General features: G+C 33.4%; 2 protein-coding genes across 3 annotated transcripts; both read left to right on the top strand.

Annotated features, from left to right (window-relative positions):
- Positions 1-3,889: 3,889 nt before the first annotated feature.
- Positions 3,890-5,658, top strand: LOC129318901 (protein DJ-1 homolog D-like). 2 transcript variants are annotated; one of them, XM_054963900.1, is made up of 5 exons: positions 3,890-4,067; positions 4,157-4,258; positions 4,409-4,843; positions 4,934-5,296; positions 5,377-5,658. In XM_054963900.1, the coding sequence occupies exons 1-5, from the start codon at positions 4,014-4,016 to the stop codon at positions 5,563-5,565; spliced, it is 1,143 nt and encodes a 380-aa protein (XP_054819875.1). In that variant the 5' UTR covers positions 3,890-4,013; the 3' UTR covers positions 5,566-5,658. The 2 variants fall into 2 exon arrangements, with proteins under 2 accessions (XP_054819875.1, XP_054819874.1); XM_054963899.1 differs by having other exon boundaries at positions 3,893-4,067; positions 4,391-4,843.
- Positions 5,659-15,222: 9,564 nt separating this feature from the next.
- On the top strand, positions 15,223-23,253 carry LOC129318722 (auxin response factor 8-like). Its single transcript, XM_054963645.1, has 15 exons — positions 15,223-15,360; positions 15,527-15,831; positions 16,011-16,132; positions 16,311-16,409; positions 16,524-16,580; positions 16,673-16,828; positions 16,905-16,989; positions 18,890-18,980; positions 19,087-19,251; positions 19,332-19,454; positions 19,822-19,897; positions 20,501-20,648; positions 20,875-21,881; positions 21,964-22,154; positions 22,712-23,253. The coding sequence occupies exons 2-15, from the start codon at positions 15,789-15,791 to the stop codon at positions 22,884-22,886; spliced, it is 2,538 nt and encodes an 845-aa protein (XP_054819620.1). The 5' UTR covers positions 15,223-15,360; positions 15,527-15,788; the 3' UTR covers positions 22,887-23,253.
- Positions 23,254-24,439: the final 1,186 nt, after the last annotated feature.

Raw genomic sequence — 24,439 nt, 5'->3', positions numbered from 1 at the left:
GCAACAATAACAACAAATCTTATCCTATTAAATAGGGTCGGCTGCATAAATTATTCAATGTTATTATGCTCTATCATCAATTAAACTTTTAAAAATATTATTAATTAAAAGATCTCATTCAACATTTATATTATTATTCTCCTTGGTCTTCCTCTATTTCTTTTTATTGGACTCAAAATTATATGTTTCATTTTTCTCATCGGTATCTCTCACAGCCTTCTCTATATGTGTTGAAACAATTCCAACTTTATTTACCATTCTCAAAATTACTCAATTTTTTTTTACCATTTTTATTGCATAGGTGCTACATTCGCTTTTTCTCATATATGTTTATTTTTTATTTTATTTTATTTTATTTTATATGTTCTACATTCATTTCAACATTCTCATATCTAATATTTCAACTTTATATTATTGTTGTCTCTTTAAAACTTAACATTCACTATCATGTAAACATAACTGATCTTATATCAATTCAATAAAGCTTCCCTTTAAATTTATCAAATACTTTTTGATTACAAATAACTTATTTAAACTTTTCTTTAATTAAGCCATCTAACTTGTATCTAAACAAGATGGACCATCTAGTTATAAGCAAATACTCCATCCATTATTTAATATATGAAGATCTCAACGAATTCACACAGTTTAAGTTAATTAGTTAATAGTTAATAATTAATAATAATGAAAATATTTGAAATTAAAACATTTGGATTTTATGTCTTTGTAACTAATGTTTACTTTTTCCCTCTAATTTAATGATATCTAGAATGACAATTTTAAAAAAATATATAATTAATCAATGCTTTTTTAAATTTGTAATTTTGCTTGTAATAAAAAATAAAGGAATCTAAGATAGGTTTTCTCATATGTGATAATGGAGTAGCATTTATTAATAAGTTGGTTGATAGTTCAAAGGTCATCACCCCCCCCCCCTTTTTTGTCAATACAATAAAAAATCCAATTTTTTGATAGTTCAACGGTCATCATCATTTTAGAAAATCGCTGGATCGCCGGATTCAACTTGCAAGTGTTACACACGCACACACGCACACACGCGCACACATACATTTAACTTGCAAGTTGATCTTTTGTTTTGTTTATTTTGTTGGGCCATTAGCCCATCACCCTTGAAGTCATAGAGTACTCATAATTATAAGTGGATTCCCAGAATAACTAAAGGAAGATTGTTTATCAATAACGCAAAACCTCGGGTAGTAAACATATAGTACATCGTTTAGTTTTCATATATGCAATCATAATTTTGAATACACACACATGTGACATGGAGAAATAAAAAATATATAATACAGTGCTAGTTATTTAGAACAAAAATATGCATCGTAAATCTGTTACACAATAATATTGTATCAAAGAAAAATAACGTTAACAAAATAATTTTAAAATATGGAATCATAATTACAACAACTTCATCTCAAATTTCATGTAATATAAAAAATCACGGGACGGGTTTACCCTATATTTTTTAGGAAAAATTACATTCAAGTTTTATAAAAAAAGTTTATTTTTAAAAGGTCCCATAAATTTTATAAAATACTCCTAAATCCAAAATTTTGTACATTAACAATTTGATTAAAAGTATTGACAATTGAACAATGGCCGTTTACAATTTGTAAATGACCGTTGCTCAATTGTCAATGCCTTTAGTCAATTTATTAATGTATAAAATTTGAGATTTGAGAATATTTTGTAAAATTTATGAGACTTCTTAATAATAAACTTTTTTCTATGGAACCAAAATGTAATTTTTCTGATCTTTTATTATTCAGATATTTCCTGACCTTTGCTGATAGCTGGAAGTATAAGTAATTAAGCACTTCATTTCGGTCTTTATTATTTGAAAAAAGAGCATCTAATGATGTTATATATTAACATTTATGCAATCTCAACTATGTATAATATAAAATTTATAGAAATCGCATTATTTAAAAGTGCATGATTCTTTTTAAAATTCACTTGGAGTAATGTAAGCTAATAACCTAATTTTAAAATTGCCCTTCCATTCATTTCGTTGAATTTTCTTCAAAAATTAATTACAGTGTATCGATCATTTATAAAATTTTCTCATTCCACGTAAAAATATTATCTTCTTATCTCGAAACGTATTAGCTATTCAAAGGATTCCATTTTATAATTCGCTTATCGCATTCTCACCGGAATTAAGCAATATTCTAAACCTTATTAGCCATGTTTAAAAATTTAAAAAAATCAACTTTACCTTTATTAAATATATATACTTAAAAAGTATTCTAATATTTAATAATATTTTTAGCATTTAATTAATGAGGCAAAATGGTATGTTAATGAATACAATAAAAGTTGAGATTCCATATAAATATGAACAAAATAAATATTATCTACCTGTCTTGTGAATAGGACTGTACAAGTGTTATTAGCCACAATAAAGAAATGGAATCATAACAAAATAAATATTATCTCCCTGTCTTGTAAATAGGACTGCATGAGTGTTATTAGCCACAGTTTAAAAAGTTAGTTAAATATAATAGTTATATTTAAAAATAAAAAAATTAATTAAACTGTCCTATATTAATCAACATAAATATACATTAATTATTTTTTATTAATGTAAATTATGAAAGATGATTTAGAAAATATGTAATAAATACTTATTAAAATATGTAATTTTGTTTATATAACAAATTAAATAAAAAGTAATAGTTTATCTTACAAATAAAAATGGTGAGAGTATATATATATATATATATATAGAGGCTGACTTGTTACACTAATAGGTTAAACCAGTTAAATCTATTTAGTAAGTAGATCAGACCCTTATAAAGGGTATGGTATATTCCCAATCCTATTGGATCCCAGAATAACTAAAAGGAGATTATTTATCAACAACACAAAACCTCATGTAGTAAACGTATAATACATCATATGTAATCATAATTTTGAATACACACACATGTGACGCAAAGAAATAAAAATAATATAATACTGTGCTAGTTATTTAGAACAAAAATATGCATCGTGAATCTGTGACACAATAATGTTGTGTCAAAGAAAATTAATGTTAACAAAAAGAATAGGGTGTGAAATCGTATAACAATTGACTCAATTGAGAATATCGTTTTCGTTCGCAAAAATGAACCTCTGTCAGGAAAGAAGTAACGAACCAAATCTTAAATCTTAACATGTCTGTGTTTTTTATAAAAACGAACTCAAGAGAAAGTGAAATGACAATCTTCAATGCAAAGCTAAAAAGAAAAGAACCAGGGTCGAGCTGTAAAATTGTCCCCGAACCACTTCACAGTTGCAAAAAATTTCAATCAGCGAATGCAGTAGAAAGTTAGCATTGAGTGGAGGGCACAATGAATTTTTTAAAATTTTCTCTCCCCCCTCTCTACATTTCTCTTTTTTATAAAATATAAAATATTTTCTCTCTTTTAAAAAAATTTTAACGATCAATTTCACTGAATCCATTCCCATAGTAGGGCAACAATAATTTAATAAATTTATCTTCCGACCAAAGCCATATTATATAAAAATACAGAAATACCGGATCTTGAGTATAAAAAAGAACACTAAAAATTTCACCCATAAAAAAAAAGAACATTAAAAAGAAGAAATAATTAGTGCCCCGCTCCTTCATGCTGCTGCTTATGCTTCGTGATGAAAGTGTGCTCAAGGACTAGATGACATGTCCCAGAAATTAGCTTCTCCATAAACTTTTGTCAAAATGATCGAAAATAATCGAAAGTCAAAAGAACATAATATTTGTTTTTAAATTTAGTTCACTGAACAATGCAAGCCCATTCGCTGAGCCTGGCTGTAAAAATTAAAAAATCTCTAAAAGATAAGCATAAACTGACATTTAATTAAACAACCCCGCTTGACGATTTCCCAGCCTTGAATATTGACCGATCGAGCTTCGTCCCAATACCAAGTAGCCACCTACCTCAAACGTTGGAATCCTCCTTAAAATCAAGCGGCGTTCTTCTTCTGCATCAGGTCTCCAGGCACCAGACATGGCTCCGAAAAGGGTTCTGTTCCTGTGCTATGACTATGTCGAAGATGCCGAGGTTATATACGCTTCCATTTCTGTGCCGTTGTAATGTTCCATTATTATTAATTTCCATTTCATTTCGTATTTGGATGATTTGGTTTGTAGGTGATGGTTCCATTCCAAGCTTTGCAAGCTTTCGGCGTCTCCGTTGACGCCGTTTGCCCCGGAAAGAAAGCCGGCGACATCTGCCCCACCTCCATTCATCAGGTCTCTTTGACTTTTCCATGACATCAGTTCCATAGTCTTTCTAATTATTACTTCATCCAATCCCAAATATTTACGAGCATGATTAGTTTCTTAGCATCAACTCAGCTTTTGTTTCCGTGATGTTGAATCTAGATTCGGATTTGTCCAGAGACGCGTGGTCACGATTTCACACTCAATGCAACGTTCGACGAAATCAAAGCAACAAACTACCACGGATTAGTAATACCCGGCGGGAGATCACCGGAACATCTCGCTCTTATTCCAAGCGTTGTGGAGCTGGTTTCAGAATTTGCCGATTCAGGAAAACCAATCGCTGCGATCTGTCATGCACCGTTGGTCCTGGCGGCCGCCGGGGCAGTGAAAGGTCGCAAGATCACTGGATTTCCCGCAATCGGACCGGTCCTCGTCGCCGCCGGTGCACATTGGGTTGAACCAGAAAGCATTGGCTCCACTATAGCCGTGGCCGATGGCAACATCATATCGGCCGTTACATTCAAAGGACATTCCGCATTCATACGCCTTTTTGTGAAAGCTTTAGGAGGCAGCATCAGCGGGCCCCACAAGAAGATCTTGTTTCTTTGTGGAGTAAGTTCAATTTCTATCACTTTCATCACTCTTGTCATTATTTAAATTAAAACTGTGTGGATAAAGTCTCTTAACATCTTCAAATTGTAGGATTACATGGAAGATTATGAAGTGACGGTTCCGTTTCAGTCTTTTGAGGCATTGGGATGCCACGTGGATGCGGTTTGCCCGACAAAGAAAGCCGGCGAGACCTGCGGAACCGAATGTCGCGAGGCCGAAGGCGGCCACACTTTCAGCGACAAGGCAGGATATGACTTCGTGTTAAGTGCTAACTTCGATGACGTGAATGTTTCGTCCTATGATGCTCTTGTCATTCCAGGAGGCAAAGCCCCTGCTTATTTGGCTTTGAATCACTCTGTTCTCGCCCTGGTCAACCATTTCATGCAGAACAATAAGCCTGTAGCTTCCATCTCCCAGGGACAAAAGGTTTTAGCGGCTGCTAATGTTCTCAAGGTGATTATATTACATTAATCTGGAGAGTATGTGTGGCGTATCATGTTTTATATTGATGTTTGTGTCTGTGTTTGGGACAGGAAAGGAAATGCACGGCTCACCCGACTGTGAAGCTGAACGTGGTTCTGGCGGAAGGAACATGGATGGAACCTGATCCCATTCACCGTTGCTTCACCGATGGTAATTTGGTCACCGGAGCGTCGTGGTACGGCCACCCTGAGCTCATTTCTCAGCTCATGGCACTGCTCGATGTTCGTGTATCTTTCTGAGCCTATTTTTTTCTGGTTTCGTGTGTGTGTGTGTTACAAGAGAAGCCAGTGGATGCTTCATGAATTAGAATAAAAGTATCTGTGTTTTCTTCATCGACTAGAATGTTCTTACGCATCCTATCTAATAATATGTTGAATTTTCTGGCAATATGCGTTCTTCTCGTGGTTGGGTGTTGAAATTGAGATTCAAAAGGAAAGCTAAATATTTGGTTAGCTTAGCAGCAACAGCCAAGTTGCACCCTTAACCAAATTATTAGCGAATATTTATTATAAATAAGTCGGTTAATCAGTCATCGGGCATCGGCCTTTGAGAAAATGGCTTGATTTTTAACCTATTCACCTTATAGGTCCATGTTGTTTTGCCTCGTTGGGCCTTCGGCCCATCACCCTTGAAGCTTGATTCTTCTCATAATTATAACTGGATGTCGAGAATTCAACGAAAAAGTTACTCCCTTTAATCTTATTTATAGGTTATATTTTAAAAAATTTATTTAATTTTATTTATAAATTATAATATAAATTTTTAAATAATATTTAAAAAATATTTTTGATATTGCCCTTCATGAGAGAGAAAAAATAATCTAACATTATTTTTTGGATTTGTATTATTTGTAATTATATACACTTTTATTCCTTATACTTTTTTAATATTGATATTAATAAAATAGACAAAAATGACTTATAAAAAAAATTAAAAAAATATTTAACAATAAAACAAAGCCTCGTGCTAGGAGAGGTTCGAGCCCTGCTATAAAATATGCTCATATTTAATGTTTGATAATATCTTAAATAGTATTGGATTTCTATGGGTAATAAAAAAAATTATACTATAATATGCTTAGGACGGAAATATGAATTGTGATATGTACTATAATAATATTTTACCCATAAATATAATGTTAAAAACAATAAAAATTATATATACCTACAAGTTCTTATATTTTTTTTTTAAATTTCAAATGAGGTCCCTACAACTTATTTTTTTTAATTGAATTCCTATAATTCGATCAATTAAATTTTTTAACATCTAAAGATAAAATATTTAAATTTTTCCTTTATGAAACAAAAATGAGAACTTTTATATTTTTTAAATAATTATATAACTTTAGAATTGATTGCATAAATTTTATAACTCAAAAATTGTATAATTAGTTTGTCTTTCAACTTATATATTTTTTATAAAAAATAATAAAATTGTAAACAATGTACAAAACAAAATTTTTTTTATTTTGGAGGAAACTATTAAATTAAATTTTTTAAAAACTCCAGAGCTATTTTTGTTTGGGAAATTTAATAATTCATTATTAATTTTAAATTTTAAATATTAAAATATTTAATAAATCAAATTATAAGGGCTTGATTGAAATAAAATAAATTATGAGAACTTAATTTAAAATTGAAAAAAAAATATAAAAATTTGCAGGTTAATTTTTCCAAAATAATACTAGCGTGAGAAATAGAAGAATATTTGATTCAATCGGAAATATCGTTTTTCCCGGCAGCAATGCGTGCTGGGAGGGAATTGATGCGACGAAGCCACCTCTGCATTTATGTTAAAATAGATAAGAAATTAAGAAAAAGTTAAATGAAAATATTGCATGCAAGGTTAAAAAGAAAGGAGACGGTGGCCAAGTGGTGAAAACGGGGATGAACAACTTTACAGTGATGAAGATTTGAACCAATGAATGCGGTAGAAAAGTTAGCATTGAGGAGATCAGTGAGGCAACCAGCCAGGCAGAAACAATTGAGGCCTCTTTATGTGACAACTAGAAGCACTATCATGACGCTTTGTATATCACCTATTATTATCATGTCAACTCCACCACACCATCCCCATGGTCAACCTCAACTCCTGAAACCTGATATAAACACTGCCAACAAAGTAAACCACGTTAGTTAATTTTATCACCAGACCGTGTATGAAAAAGATAACTAAAATTACTTCGTCCAACGATAATATAAATCGATGTCAATTAATCTTATATTTTTTAAAAGAATTGATTAAAATGTTGACTTTTTAAATGTTTTTACATCTTTTCAAACCTCTACCCTTGAATAGAATAAGTATAACATTTGATTTATTAAAAATATTAGCATCAATTGTTCAAGTGAGTTACTATAAAATAAGGGTGTGTGTGTATAACCTATACAATGTCTTATATTTTGAATCAAGCAAAAGTCTTAGAAACTGTCCTGTATTATATCATGGAGCAAGTGCTGTTTTAATTTTATTCACAAGTCACTTCCAATATTTTTCATCAAAACCATAAAAAATTTTAAAATTTATTAACTTTATTTAAAAATTTAATAATTATTTAACTTTGCCGTTAGTAATATAAATGTTTTAACAATGTATTTTTTCTTTTCAACATTTAGTAAAGAGTAAATTAAAAAATTTATGATAAAAATTTAATAAAGCACTCCCTCCATTTTTATTTATAGAATAAACCACCTTTTCTAATTTTTTTATAAAAGTAAAGTCACATTTTTTAATAAATATTTATTATAAATTTTTTAAATTATCCCTCATAATTTTATCATTCACAGTCATAAAAAATAATTAATGAAAGCTTTATTAACACAATTGCTAAATGGTATTGTAGTCCAATTCTTTTATTTGTAAATACAATTAATATAGTTAATCAATTTTTTTAAATTATGTGATACAATTTTTTTTCTCCTACAAATGAAAATAAAGGAAGTATTTTAGAAATAGAGATAAAAAATTTTCTCCAAATACTATAAACAAGGCTAGAGAAAGTATATTAAAACAGTTATTTCCTCTGTTCAAGAATATAAAATATTTTTAACCGAATATCACCCTTCAATAAAATAATTGCTTACTTTTCAACTAATTTTATTTATTTTTATATTTATCTCTATTAAATATTGTATAATAAATCTAAAGTCATTATCAACATAGGCACTTTTACAAAAAATAATAATTATACTTTAAAAGATTTAAAAATAATAAATATTTAATTTTTTAAAAAATAATTTATATTTTTTAATGTAGAGAGTGTATGGGACGAGGGATGACAATAATCAAATTTAACGTAATTGAAGGTATTAAATTGGGTGCGGTTAAAGAGCAACGAGGGGTGAGTGACATCATCAGGTGAAATAGAATGGAGAAAAGCTGGATGGAGGAGGGGTGGGTGACAAGTGGAGTGCCACATGCAATTATACCTACCTCTTCACTGTGAAGGAGTGGGGATTGGATCGGAGAAAACTATGTTTTTAATGCCCTCTGGATGTGGTCTTCGTCCTCCTCTACCTTCAGCAATCGGCACTCCTCTACGTTGTCAAACGGTTACATACCTTGTTGAACGAGGCTGTTGAAATTAGAAGAAACATTACCCGAATTACACTGCCGTGAAAGCGATTAGGTTGTCAGGTTAGTCAATCCAATGACCTCAGCCTAGAACGAGGTTTCAGATACGCAATGAATGGATTCCCCGTAGCGGAAATGAGTGAGAGGGGGATGGGACGGGGGTGTTGGAATATAAAAGGGGTTGAATTTTCAATTTTCCTGACATTCGCTGATTGGATATAAAGCTATGGCCTGTGGGACCCCCCCGGGACGTCTCCTTCCACACTTTTCTGTCATACGTGGGCCCCGCCATTTCCCCATCATCATCACCCCTCTAGTCCTCTCCTTATATAAAATTAAATTAAAACAGTTGTTTGTTTGGTCTGCCTTTGCCATCATTGCTTCCCTTACCAACCCATTTCAGGAGAATGTAATTTCAGTCCCCGTGACAAACCCCCTCAAATCAATTAATTAAATTAAAATTAAAGTAAGTTTATTAAAATCTTGTTCCTCTTTTAAAATAAAAACCCTCACTTCTCCGTTGTGGTCATTCACATCGACACTGAAGCCATGGGTGACCATCGCAACTACTTTTTTTAAAATTTATTAGTTGTTAGTATAAGAAGGTGAAGGGGGAAAAAAAAAAGAAGCTTTTATATATATCAATTGAATCGATCTGGGAGGCAGGCCGCTTTTCTCGAGGGTTGACTTGAGAGATTACCAAAAAAAAAAAAAAGAGTAAGGGGAATTTCAAGCTCAGACTTAAGAGGCCTTTAAAAAAAAAAAAACCAGGGCTCGGATTAGCTCGAACATTCTGTCTTAATTTTTTAAAAAGTTTTATGCTTTTACCATGTAAGAAAAATATTCCTTACTGTGCTTCAAACTCAATTAGTCAAGCTGAGACTATTACAGTGTTGAATTATTGAAGACTAATCGACAACGCTTGAGTTGAAATATTGTGTTTATAGATGGTGATGATAATTAGACATTTAATGATATTTTCGCACATAATTTAGAATATTTATATGATCTTTTTTTTATTTATACTTTTTTTTTTGAATATTTTAGGCTTAAGCTATATTTTATAAAACAAAACAAAAGGGTTTTAAAGTACAGCCTTGAGAACCAGGACAATTGGGGTCAGGTTTTGAAAAAAAAAAAAAGAGCATGTTTAAGAATAACATAATTTTCCATGATCAAGTCCCAATGAATTAAGTAACATGATCTCTTATCACTTAAATAAGTGATTAGTAATTTAAATTATTAAATTATGTTGCTAATTAACGAGGCATGCTCACGGTGCCTTAAAAGAGAAATTAAATAATGAGTGTGTGTGTGTGTGAGATATCAAATTTAATGATGTACTGCATTGCTTCTCAAGGGAAAACGTTGGCTAATTATGGAAACACGCAAATTGAAGGGCTGGCAGCTTCTCTCCCGCTGACAATGTGCTCTAAAGCATCCAAAGGGGTTCTTGTTACTACATGCCACAACAACTGTGGACATGAAAGAGACACCTAAGAGTTCAAACAATTCCTCCTCCATTAATATTATCCATCAACTAACACTGTAACGATATTTCAACATCATGCCCGCACAGTCTACTTAACCTACTCCCATCGTACGCATAATGGATGTACAATTTCAACATTAATTTGACGTAGACAACATTCTTGGATGCTGTGATGATTTAATCATGCCTGATTAAATCAGATTTAAACCGTACATGTACGTGTACAATAGCCCACGTATAAAATTTGAGGTGATGACGAATGGGTGTGAGATGTAAGCAGAGATACATTATTCAGATGTTTTTGAAGAATACATGTTTGCACATAAATATAATTTTTGTAACATTAAATGTAAATGATACGATTAAGCAAAATACTTTAAATTCGTGAGTTTAATTTATAAGTTAAAAGCAATCCAGAAAAACGCGCGCGCGCACCCCTACGCCTAGTATAAAAAATTTGTATTTTATAGCGCGCTTATTACGAAACTTGCTCCGCGAGCTTTCAAAATATTATAATGCTGGATGTATAAAAGCAAGTAGGCGTAGGTTTTAATTAAGTATCCCTATAATTTTTTTAGGAGAAGGGATGAGGCAAAACTTTCTTGTATTAACTTTTTGTTTTTTGTTTTTCGGGGGGGGGGGGTGAGGGAGGCCAGTACCCAGCGAAGTTTTGTCTTCTTCTTTTTCAATGCCCCTACCTCAGAGAGCGTCTTGAGTTGCAAAGAAGCTAAAGAAACGAGATCGCTTTAATTCCATGAATTAATGTGTGTGTGCATTATATCAATAGATCAATGGTTAATCATTAACATGATCAAACTTTTCTTCTATAAAGCTGTAGAAAATATTTTGATCAAAGGAACGTGTGTCAAGAGTGGTCAGTATAAAGTTGAGAATATAGGCCAACCAATGAGTTTGTGATTTGGGCAGGGTGGGCTGCAAAAGATTGACTTATAACGGACTAGCATTCACCCATCAGAACAAAACACTCAGAAAAGTTGAAGGTGTTGGTGGGATGTTGAGCTAGAAGAACAAAGAAGTGGGAACACAAGGGAGCTAGGATTCAAAGAGCATAAATGAAGGCTAAACTCAAACCGGTATCGATTCAAGCTAATTGAATTAAAGGCAGATGAGAGTAGTCTAAATTCAAGTCAAAGCTTGAAAACAGAGCCAGGGGCTAAACATCAAATAAGTCAAGGTACATGAAGAGACGAAGAGTCTACAAATCCTAACTGCGGCACAAGTGAAGGTAGAATGGGAAATTGTGATTGCAACAGGAGTTTGGAGGATAGAGTGATAGGCCATGTATTTTTTGATTCTGACTCAAGCATAAAGATTTATATATATATATATATATATTCAATAAAACCTGACGTGCAAGTAAGCAAGTTAATTGGCAGCTCATTTTAGTAGGAGTTAGGTAGGCCGAATAGATTAAATAAGCCCACTTTAATCGCAGGTTCAAATTACTAATCTCGACTTTATGTTACCAATTTACTAAGATTTTGTTTGGTTATTAAAAAAATGAAATGAAATAATGGATTAAAAAAATTAAAAAAAATAATTAAATCACTCTTTTATTTTCTGATAAACATACTAAAATTTATTAATATATATTATAAACGTGGACATCATCATGTTTTTTTAAAATATTATAAATCATATTCATAACTCCATGAAATAATTACCCCTCATCTTTTATAAATATAATTCACCTATTTTTTATCATTTTTTTAACTTTATCTTTGCAATCTATTTCATTTCAATCATTTATAGTTATCAAGGGGGACCTAACTGATTCAAAGATTATTTGGAATGGGAGTAATGATACAACATCAGGGTAAAAAAAATTAAAATATTTATACAAAACCCGCGCAAACGTTCACAAGAAGATGGCCATTGGTACTTGGCACTTGCTACGAGTTCCGAACCACATCCCTATATGCTGTTTCACATGCATCACAAGTAAATTTATAGTGTCAATATAAAATATAAAATATGGAATCGTAATTACAACAACTTCATCTCAAATTTCATGTACTATGAAAAATCACGGGACTGAATTATCCTATATTTTTTAGGAAAAAAATATATTTAGGTTTTATAGAAAAAAAATTTATCACCGAAAAGTCTCATAAATTTTACAAAATATTCTTAAATCTAAAATATTGTATATTAACAATTTGATTAAGAGTATTGACAACTGAACAACAACTGTTTATAACTTGTAAAGGCAAGTTATAAATTACCATTGCCTAATTATCAATGTTTCAGTCAATTTGTTAATGTATAGAATTTAAAATTTGAGACTATTTTGTAAAATTTATGAGACTTTTTGATAATATACTTCCTTCTATGGGGACTAGAATATAATTTTCCTTGTCTTTTATTATTCGGATATCCCCTAACCTTGCTGGTAGCTGGAAATATAAGCAGTTAAGCACTTCATTTAGGTCTTTATTATTTGAAAAAAGAGCATCTAATGTTATCATACATTAACATTTATGCAATGTCAGCAATGTCTATGTACGATGTAAAATTTATAGAAATCTTATTATTTAAAAGTGTATGATTCATTTCAAATTTCATGTGGAGTAATGTAAGCTAATAACCTAATTTCAAAATTGCCCTTCCATTCATTTCGTTGAATTTTCTTCAAAAATTAATTACAGTGTATCGATCATTTATAAAATTCTCTCATTCCACGTAAAAAATTATTATCTTCTTATTCCGGAACGTATTAGCTATCCAGAGGATTCCATTCATAAGTTGCTTATCGCATTCTCACCAGAATTGAGCAATATTCTAAACCTTATTAGCCATGTTTAAAAATTAAAAAAAAAATCAACTTTACCTTTATTAAATATACATTTTTATAAAATATTCTAATATTTAATATCATTTTCAGCATTTAATTAATGAGGCAAAATGGTATGGTAATGGAAACAATACAAATTGAGATTCCATATAAACATGAACAAAATAAATATTATCTCCCTGTCTTGTGAATTGGACTGCACGAGTGTTATTAGCCACATTAATTAAAACATTACAAGAGAGAGGGGTAATTGTAGAGTGAATTCGTAAAAATATATTTTTGTAGAAAAGGGTCATAAATAATGTTTCACTGTCTGTGACAGGGTTACTGTGTATATTAGGTGAGAAGAATTTTTTATTTATTTTCTTCGAATAGTCTTATGGAAAGGTGTAACGAAAATAAGGGTTATCAGACCGAATTGATACTAATGACTTGGTTTAATTCAGAATTAACATTCACTCTTCGTTTGTTTCCAGAGTCATGCTCTCTAAGCCCTGAGGACCGAAGAATTGCTTCATTGCACGTCTCTAAGTACGATAGATAGTCCAAATCGAAGCTATAATTTAGGCTGACAAACACTTCACAACAACCCAAAAAATGATAATTGGTGTGTTTATAAGCAAAGTAAGATAAAATCCCAGCATCACAGCACCTGAAAAATTTATTAATGATTAATCAAGGATCAGTATACATTCTTGTCTCGCACAGACACGACAGTCTTGTCTTGTTACCAAATTGCAGCATCGTAAATTTTAACATCTGGGCTTCTGTTTATGCGCACACCTGAAAAGAGGTTTAAGACAAACAAATATATCTTGTTTCCTTAATCATCTGCATCAAGCATTACTCAATTATTATCTGCTTGGCTTTAATGACACAGGTGGAAGATGTGTTTGGGATGAGCGATCTACAGAAACAAACATGCATGTGATCCTCAATCTTTATTTTGACTTTTTTCCTCATCTGTGTTTCTTTGTTTTGTTTGAATTAAATTACTCCTGCAAACCCTAATGTTTTAACAAGTACCTTTTCTTGTTTTTTCATTTTCATTATTGCTCCTCTCATCATTCAGTTTGTAATGGTGAAAACTTCATGCTCATTTTAAGGTTACAAAATTATTATAATCCAATAGGATAAGCATGGTCGTCCTCATCTGCACCAACATTTCACCGTTTGCAAAAATTCCAAACTTGCCGTTTATGTATAGAATGAACAATAAATATTTTGGGCAGAATAAACTTAATACGGAGCTATGTTTAACTGCAACGCATTCAATGTCGTCACTCAGAATGACTGCATCAGGACTTCGAAAATGTTCTGTTCCTTTAACTTTTTGTGAAAAATAAGAAGCCGAATTAAATATCTGGTTAAATAAAGTGCCGCTTTATCCTTCAAAAGAAATGGGACATTGACTATAACAGCTCCTTAAAATAACAGTAGCATAACGACAATGATTGAGATTAAAGTTTAAATCTTTAATGGATTTTTATATGGAGAGGGGAATGATCTGTTAAAAAAATGAGCAATCTCCTCAAATTTTTTAATGTTTCGATGCAAATGGGAGAGAGTATTCACTCATTACCATCAATGAGTAACTATTTGCTTTTAACTTTTTCTCGTTACTTATTACGCCTCAAACACAGTCTCTCGTCATCCATTTGCAGAGCACGCGCTCCCTCTCTCTCCTCTCCCTCGCTTTCCATTACAGATATTTTATATTATTTGTTCATTTTAATTAATACTTATAATTTTTTATGGTAATATTTTTCACTTAATAATCCGTACTCTGACAATGACCACTAAAGGATGGTGGCACATGCCTGCTGTCACATCAGTGTATAATGTACCATCCAGATTTTCGAGTACGGATAATCCAATGGCTGAGATTGGCTCTTTCCATGACTCTTACAGAGACGCTCCTTCTCTTTCTCTCTCTACTGCACACAGGTACAGCTTTGGTCGGTACCCCCTTATAAGAGGCAAAGGTTCTTACTTTATTTGCTTCGTCCATCTCTCTCTCTCTCATCACTGTGCGTTTCAAAGCCAAAAATCTTCACTGGGTCTCTCTCAATCGAAAGTGATAGGCCACGAAGAGCACCTTTAGTTCAACAGTCACTTGTGTTTCTTCATTCTTGCTTCCTTTCTACTGCTCTGGTACTGCTCATTTCATGGCGATCTCGGATAACGGGCCCTGCTTTTAGTTAACTCGATTTGGGTTTGGGTTCTGGGTCATGGGTTTGCCTGAAATTGCTGAAAAGCAGCTCTGCTCCTCGCTACTCGTCTTATCTTTAGTTTAATTTTGGCTTCCTCAATCTTCCAGCAGTGGCCAGTTCTGAATTTTGAGATGCTGTACTTTGAGGAATTTCTGGATTTTGGCTTCGTCTGATTCGTAAGGTTTCTCTCACTTCACTTGTGGGTATGGAGTGCATTGGCAAGTTGGAGGAAGATGGAGGGGAATGCAATGGCTTGAAACAAATTCAACAAGGCGGCTGTGAGCTAGGGTTTCATGTATTGTTTATGTGATTACAAGATCACAAGATTCTGTATCTTTAAAAGAAAAGAAAAGAAAAGTGAAGCTTGATATGAAGCTTTCAACATCAGGGTTGGGTCAGCAGGGACAAGAAGGTATCCACTCTATTTCTTTCTTTTGCTTTTTTATATTTTAGCCTCCCATTGAAAACTCTTAATTGTGTCTACATGCACAAAAATAATGTGTCCCTTTCAACCCTTTTGTGTCCCTTGAACATCCTAGTACCTATTTTCTTTCCCTTTTATGATAATTTGTTGTGCTGGAATGATGGTAGGAGGAGGAGGGGAGAAGAAGTGTCTGAATTCCGAGCTATGGCATGCATGCGCGGGTCCTCTTGTGTCCCTACCAAATGCAGGGACTCGTGTGGTTTACTTCCCTCAGGGTCATAGCGAGCAGGTGCTTTTTAGTACTCCCTACTCTACTCTAGATCCTTCAATGTTATCTTATTTGCATACTAGGCTAAGATTCAGAAATTTTCTTGCTTATTTTGGTTCAGTAGCAGTTCTTGGTAACCGCTAGTGGACAATTTTACGAGTTGAAATAGAACTGAACTTGTCATGACTAATGATTGTAGGTTGCAGCCACGACTAACAGAGAACTTGATGGGCACATACCCAATTACCCGAGCTTGCAGCCGCAGTTAATTTGCCAACTTCATAATGTCACAATGCATGTGGGTATTATTATAATTCCCATGTAAATATAATGGCTGAGTACTTGGGTTATCTTTGAAGCATAAGAGTGAACTAGAATTCCAAAATTAACCAGAGGATCCTGTGTTTTTCAGGCTGATGTCGAAACAGATGAAGTTTATGCTCAAATGACACTACAGCCATTGACTCCGGTACCATGTTGCTAGCTTGATTTTAATCATATTGAACGTGTTCTCTTTCATTTTTTGGGGTTGAACTTGGGTATTATTAATTTGGCGTGTAGCAAGAGCAGAAGGAAACATTTCTTCCTTTGGAATTGGGCATTCCAAGCAAACAGCCCTCAAATTATTTTTGCAAGACATTAACGGCAAGTGACACCAGCACACATGGAGGGTTTTCTGTTCCTCGTCGTGCGGCTGAGAAAGTGTTCCCTCCACTGGTAGTGTCAATATCTTGCTTTTCTGTTTGACTGTTATTGGATGTAGATTCATTTCTATTCTGTTTTGGCTGTACAGGATTTCTCACAGCAACCACCTGCACAGGAACTAATTGCTAGGGACCTCCATGATGTTGAGTGGAAGTTCCGACATATTTTTCGCGGTAAGGTTCTGGTTCTTTATTTGCATTATTCTGATAATATATATATATATATATATATTGTATTTTATAAATTTTCAATGTACTGAAGATAATCATTTGATTGTAAAGTCTGGTATTTATAGCTCCTGTTTGAATGTTCCACCTTGGTGCTTTTGATTCCAACGACCGAGTATCATCCAAAGATTATTATCTGCTAGAATCTAGAGCTCAAAGAACATTTGTGTGTTAAGGTTATGTGTTTTGCTAGGAGGGAAGTTATATGTGTTAAGCTAACTAAAGCTTGTTGTACAATGGTCGCTTTGCCCTATCATCTTATGTACCACACTTTTTTCTAACTCGATCACCCTTTTCTGATGCTGTTGAGCAAACATACTTAAACCAATGCCTGGATCTCTTTGTAAGGAGAGTGGAGGTTATTTCGACTGATTGAGATGGATAGGGTGTTTTACCAAGGGGTAGAAGTATAAGAAAGAGGTTTCTTACTGAATAAGTTCACCTCCCCAGGTAAATCTTCATTGTCAGTATCTGAGCCAATTTCTGAGAAGCCTATGCCTGTTTTTCATGAATATTTTGTAGGGGGCTTAGTAGTTATGACTGTTTCTAGAATCTTTCATGAAATGCATGCCAACGACGACTCATTTTACATGTTCCAGAATCATTACAGAACTGTTTCTCTAATGATAATTTGAGTGCTATCTTAAGTTCTAATTAATTATAATTGGAAACAGTTGGTACTAAGATAAGCTATAAAGCTATATTTGTTTCTTTGTGAACATGTAAACCTGTTGGAGAAGATAACTATATTATGGTTTTGTATCAAATATTTTTGTGCGAATTAAGGTTTATCCCTTGTATTTTTTTTTCCCAAAAGTGGCCTTATTGATGAATGACTTTTTATTTATTATAGGGTGCTTAATAGGGGTAAATATGAAAAGATAGGATTAGTTTGAAAGTGGGTAATAATTTTATTGGAGGGTGAGATTTAGTTAAAAATGTCTTACATTTTTTTAACAAGTGAGTATATATTATCTTCTCTATTTGATCTCTCATAGAATTGAGTATTTCTCAAGTTGTTCCATTATAGAATTGTCTTCTCAATTTGATTTTTTACACGTGTTTTTCTTGGTTTGGTTCTTCACCAATAAAAGCATTTTGTTAATATTTTCTTAATGTTAATCTATTGTTTGTGCAATTAACTAATGTGATGACGAAAATATATTTTGGTCCTTTGCCAATAAAGTGTTTCATAATGTAGTCCTTCAGAGTATTATGTTCTAGTCTGGTCTTGTATATAGAGAATCTTTAAATTTAGTTCCCTGTAGTATTGTTTTCTTTATTTCGTCCCTCATATATACCATGGCAGACAGACAAGTGCAAGATTGTATGCCAGTCTGTTCTGTTTGGCGAGCGAAACTGGTTGCCATGGCATGTTATGTCTAGCTTTGTATGATAATCTGTAGCATTGTCAGTTTCACACTACATTAGCAGCACTTGTCGAAACATGTCAGTCAGCTAAGTTCCTTCTCATATAAACTGGTCTTATACGTTATTGGAACGCCTTTTTCTTTAAAATATATATTAATCCTCTACCAATGTTTGGCAGAATGTGATCTGTACTGTTTTAATATATATTGAGAAGAAGAAATAGTTTTGAATTTGATGTAATTTTCATTTGCGGAATAATGCTTTATTTCTTTTACATGCTTTCCCCTTATTTCTGTGAACTTGGTGTGGTGGTTTCTCTGCAACTTATTTTGTTCATCTGTGTTTCAATTTTGACTGAAAAGTCACAGAAAATTCTTGAAGCAACCCATTTGCTCACCTGTTGAAATGACCATGTCTTGCCTTATTTATATCTCCTAGTCAAGCTGATATGCCTGTTTCTTTTGTATAATTGCAGGACAGCCAAAACGACACCTTCTTACAACAGGCTGGAGTGTATTCGTCAGTGCCAAGAGACTTGTGGCTGGAGATTCTGTGCTATTTATATGGTATACATTCCCCTCTTTTATTTTTGATTTATTTTTGATCCTTTTGCCCCACGAACGCTGGAAGTTGCTAGTTTATTGATATTTTTAAATATATTCTCATTGTTAGGAATGAAAAGAATCAGCTACTTTTAGGAATACGTCGTGCCAGTCGGCCCCAAACTGTAATGCCATCTTCAGTTCTTTCAACTGATAGTATGCACATTGGACTTCTTGCAGCTGCTGCTCATGCTGCTGCAACTAATAGCTGTTTTACAGTGTTCTATAATCCAAGGTTGTGAATGGTGACTTATTTCCACGTGTAATACTTTTGTGAAATTATTATACTTACTTTGACACCTGAATCATGGGCAGGGCTAGTCCTTCTGAGTTTGTCATACCACTTTCAAAATATGTTAAGGCTGTGTACCATACACGTGTTTCAGTTGGCATGCGATTCAGGATGCTTTTTGAGACTGAGGAATCAAGTGTTCGCAGGTATCTGTAGCCATTTATATTTATTCTCTTTAGCATTATTGATATTTTATTTTTCTTGCCTCCGTTAATATTTCTTGGCACTCTTTTTAGATCAGTCACTTTATTTCTCATAAGTAGATAAGGCTGTGTTACAGAAGAGCCTTCTATATTTATGTTATCAATATCCTGCCTAGAATAAGGCTGTTCTGGCATCTGCGCCTATTATAAGGATGCGATTTTCTTGATAAATAGGTTCTGTCTTTGAAAACCTTCTGGCAAACACAAGTTATTAGATAGGCTAGTTTGCTTGGCTGATTCATTGCAAACACAATTAAATAGGGTAGTTTGGCACGTGGCTATGCTACCTGATACAAATACCTTCTTGCAGGTACATGGGTACGATAACTGGCATAAGTGATCTGGATCCTGTTCGTTGGCCAAATTCTCATTGGCGATCTGTCAAGGTAATTAAATTAGATCTTAACATGACATAAGACTAGGTAGCATTCTGAATAAGATCTTGTGCGTTTGTGAAATATGATTCTTCTCCTCTGCATTGTACATGTTCTGTGGATTTTGTGGATGGAGAAGGTTGCCTTGTCAAATTTTTGTCCATGTTAGTTGAATGCACCTTTTTAAAGCTATTTCAATCTTGTTTCATAGATTCCTGTCTTTCATTTTCATTTCCCTCATAAAATTGTTAAGTATCTTGCAATGTGACTGGGTGATGCTGCAGCATATTCGAAATGTGTAATTTTTTTGTGGATTTGTGTATTGATAAATTCATTTTCAATTTCATTTAATAGTACGAGTTAATGTTCTTCATAATTTCCTACATAGTTATTTAAGTAAAAGATGCGTGTATAAATCATGATTAACTGTGCCAATGTAATTGTCCAAACGGATTGCTCTAAAGCTAGAGGTTTTTAGTGGATTCAGGTTAACAAACTTTGTTCCATTCCTTAAAATGTGTAATGATTTGAAACACTTTGGACATTCTGAAGAAATTCTCTTCCCTGTATGTTGAGGAGTCTGTAATTTCTGCCCTTTTCATCCTTTGTGCATAGGTTGGCTGGGATGAATCAACAGCAGGAGATAGGCAGCCACGGGTATCGTTATGGGAAATTGAGCCTTTGACAACATTTCCAATGTATCCATCACTATTCCCTCTCAGATTGAAGCGGCCATGGCATCCTGGCTCTTCATCTTTGCATGGTACTTGTTACACTCAATCTTAAAATTTAAAAAATTTGTTCAAGTTCATTCAATTTTTCAAGTTGGCTTTAACGTTTCACCTGAATTCACAACACATTCACTTGTGCTTGTGTTTGCTAACAAATGATCATATATGAAAACCAAGTTATCCAGCTGCTGGCTCTCTTCATCGTTTATCTCTTGTCTTCTTTCTTGCCATTAACCATGAACTGTGACCCTTTTATAGATGGAAGAGATGAAGCAGGGTTGATGTGGCTGAGAGGTGGACCTGGAGATCAAGGGCTCAACTCCCTCAATTTTCAAGGTGGTGGTCTGTTGCCGTGGATGCAGCAGAGACTAGATCCAACTTTGCTAGGAAATGACCATAATCAACAGTATCAAGCCATGTTGGCAGCTGGTTTGCAGAACCTAGGGAGTGGAGATCTCTTGCGTCAGCAAATGATGCATTTGCACCAACCCTTCCATTATCTTCAACAATCAGGAAACCATACTTCTCTGCAGCTTCAGCAGCATCAAGCAATTCAACAATCAATGACTTCTAATATCCTTCAGCCGCAAACTCAAGCGTTGTCAGAGAACCTATCTCAGCATCTCCTTCCAAAACCACATAATAATCACGAAGACCAAGCCCAGCAGCAGCAGCAACCACAGGCTAATTATCATGAAGCGTTTTTTATTCAGGGTGAGCAGCTCCCGCAGAGGCAACACTCCCATGCTCCTTCACCATCATATTCAAAACCTGATTTCTTTGATTCAAGCATAAAGTTCTCGTCAGTTTCCCCTGGACAGAACATGCTCAGTTCACTCTGTCCTGAAGGGACTAGCAATCTTTTCAACTTGTCCAGAAGCAGTCAGTCCATGCTAGCTGAACAATTACCCCAACAATCATGGAGTCCAAAATATGCACCTGTGCAGGTGAGTGCTGCTGCCTTTGGCAACTCAATGTCACACTCACAATATACTGAGAAAGATTCTGCCATGGTGCCATCGCACTGTAGTTCAGATGGCCAAAATCCTACACTCTTTGGTGTCAATATTGATTCATCTGGTCTTCTGCTCCCCACCACTGTCCCTGGTTATTCAGCTTCTTCGGTTAGTACTGACGCATCAACCATGCCATTAGGGGACTCTGGATTCCAGGGTCCTCTATATAATTGCGTGCAAGATTCTGCAGAGTTGATTCAGAGTTCTGGGCAAGTTGACCCGCAAAACCATGCTCAGACATTTGTCAAGGTTTGATTCTTAATATAAAATGTTTGATTCAGATCTTTGTCCTTGTACTATTTACTTTATTTGTGATATTCTGTCTCCACAGGTCTACAAACCAGGTTCGGTTGGGCGCTCACTTGATATCTCTCGGTTCAGCAGCTATCATGAGCTGAGAGAGGAGTTGGCCCAAATGTTTGGAATTGAGGGGAAGTTAGAAGACCCTCTTAGATCAGGCTGGCAGCTTGTATTCGTCGACAGGGAGAATGATGTTCTTCTCCTCGGAGACGACCCGTGGGAGTAAGTATATTTACATCATGTTAGAGTTTAGGGTTAAATCATTCGTTTTGCACCACACATTCTTTCTATTATAATAACGTTCACAAAGCCTCTTGATTCCTTCAAGTTAAAACATGGGGAAAATATCCTAAGATTTATTGGTTACTTTTATCAAAAATCATAATTTCTATACTTTTATTTCAATGCTTAGTAGTTTTGGTTAGAAGCCAAAAAATTTGATTTTCTCCTTTTTTTTTTTTTTTGAGTTACTGACTTCATATTTGGTCAAAGGAAATAATTGTATGTATTCTATATTGTATTATTGTATAAACTGGACTTTCACAACAAAGGAACGATATTGCAATTTGAACATTTTTTAACATATTCTGTATTGTATTATTGTATAAACTGGACTTTCACAACAAAAGAAGGATGTTGCAATTTGAACTTTTTTTAAGGGAAGGAGGTGTAATTTATCCTAAATTTACAGCTTTTATTTTCTCTCCTCTCATGGTCTGCTATTCTATCCTTGGATCTTTGACATTGTTTTGGTGTGGATTTACTGCTTCACGTGACAGATCATTCGTCAATAATGTATGGTACATCAAGATTCTCTCACCTGAGGATGTTATGAAAATGGGCGAGCAATCGGTGGAATCGCTTGGTCCGAGTGTGGGACAAAGGATGAACAGCAGCACCGCAGAATCTCAGGACCTTTCTGGCTTTCCATCAATGGGCTCGCTTGGATACTGATTCATATATATATATATATATATATAAATGCATTTGCTTCAGGTTCCAGTGCGGCCGTGAGGAATCTTGGAAATTTACTGCTTCTGTTTGAACGCTATTTGTCCACCTTGCATGTTTAGAATGGTTCTTTATGTTCTGTTCCATATTCTACGGCTTCATTCATACTTTTAAGATTTGATGATGAAAAAAAGTACTGTGGTGAAGAAAGTTAAGTTAGGATGGCCTTTTGTGCCTTCAACATGTGCACCGTAAGCTAGATAGTGTTTCTGCTTACTGTAGCATTTGATCAACGTCTTGCGTGAACTCATGTACAGTAGACAAAGCTAGATAAGCCTATCTTGTATTATGATGCGATCTCTATTCTCTAGGCCTGTACTGTTGTTGAAACTACTGCCTTTTTGACAGTGCCTTAGTATATAACGTGCAATGAGCCAATAAACATAATAAATCACTGCGCTCATTTCGAGTCTGATTAAACATGAGGTCCGTGGTGGTATAAGGTTCTGAAGTCTATCTTATTAAATATCTCATATCATTTACCTTAAGGTGGATGGTCCGTAGTGGTATAAGGTTCTGAAGTCTATCTTATTAAATATCTCATATCATTTACCTTAAGGTGGATGTTTCTTTTCTTGACAATGAAATTCGCCTTTCAATTTACCTGTTGTCAACGCAAGTCTCACATGTCGTAATCCACTCGACACTGAATTCTTGTTACAATGTTTTCTCATAGGATTTTCCAACACGAGCGCCTAGAAAACTAATATGCTGTATCCGTTTCGTAAAAGCTGAGAAACGTTATTTTATTTTTCCGGATGCAGGTCTGGTTTTATGACAGCCACGATCAATGGGAAATGTAAATGGGTCATAATCATCTTCATCACTTATATGACTCAGATTGGTGTCTCTTAAAGACCTTTTTGATTTGCTTACATTTCACATTCATAAAATAAAGTTTTATTTTTAAGATGTTTAAAATTATTTAGTTAAAATATTTTACAGAAAAACACATTTTGAAAATATATTTAAACAGTAGTTGAAAGTAAATTTAAAAAACTTAATTATTTAAAATTTTTAAAAAATAAATATCATTTAATCATATTATTTCAAATTTAATCTCTTATTTTTTTATTTAAAAAATATTTAATTCATTAAAAATATGAGTATCATTTCAATAATAATAATTAGGTATTGAGTGTTTAGTATTATCAATTGAATAATTAATCATATTAATTTTTAACATTAATGTATAATAAAAATTATAAATCTTATATTATATTTGTATAATAAAAATTATAAATTATCATAAATTAATATTTTTTTAATGATTGTATATTTAAAAGTATATTTCATTATCTTAATTCAAATAATTTTTAGTATATCAAATTAATTTTTAAAAAAATATACTCAAACTCAAATTTTATTACAACAATTAATTTTTATTGAATTAACTTTTATTCAATAAACTTTCGCTAAATGAACTTTTGATAAATTAAAAAATCAAACACACTTGTAAATGCACACCACGTGCAAGTGTCTCTCTATCACAAAGG

Source organism: Prosopis cineraria, unplaced genomic scaffold (assembly GCF_029017545.1).
Source record: "Prosopis cineraria cultivar Desert tree isolate PC_DT_omini unplaced genomic scaffold, ASM2901754v1 PC8, whole genome shotgun sequence".
In the NCBI taxonomy this organism is placed as follows: Eukaryota; Viridiplantae; Streptophyta; class Magnoliopsida; order Fabales; family Fabaceae; genus Prosopis; species Prosopis cineraria.
Note: the sequence above shows the minus strand (reverse complement) of the source record. Positions and strands in the feature narration are given on the sequence as shown.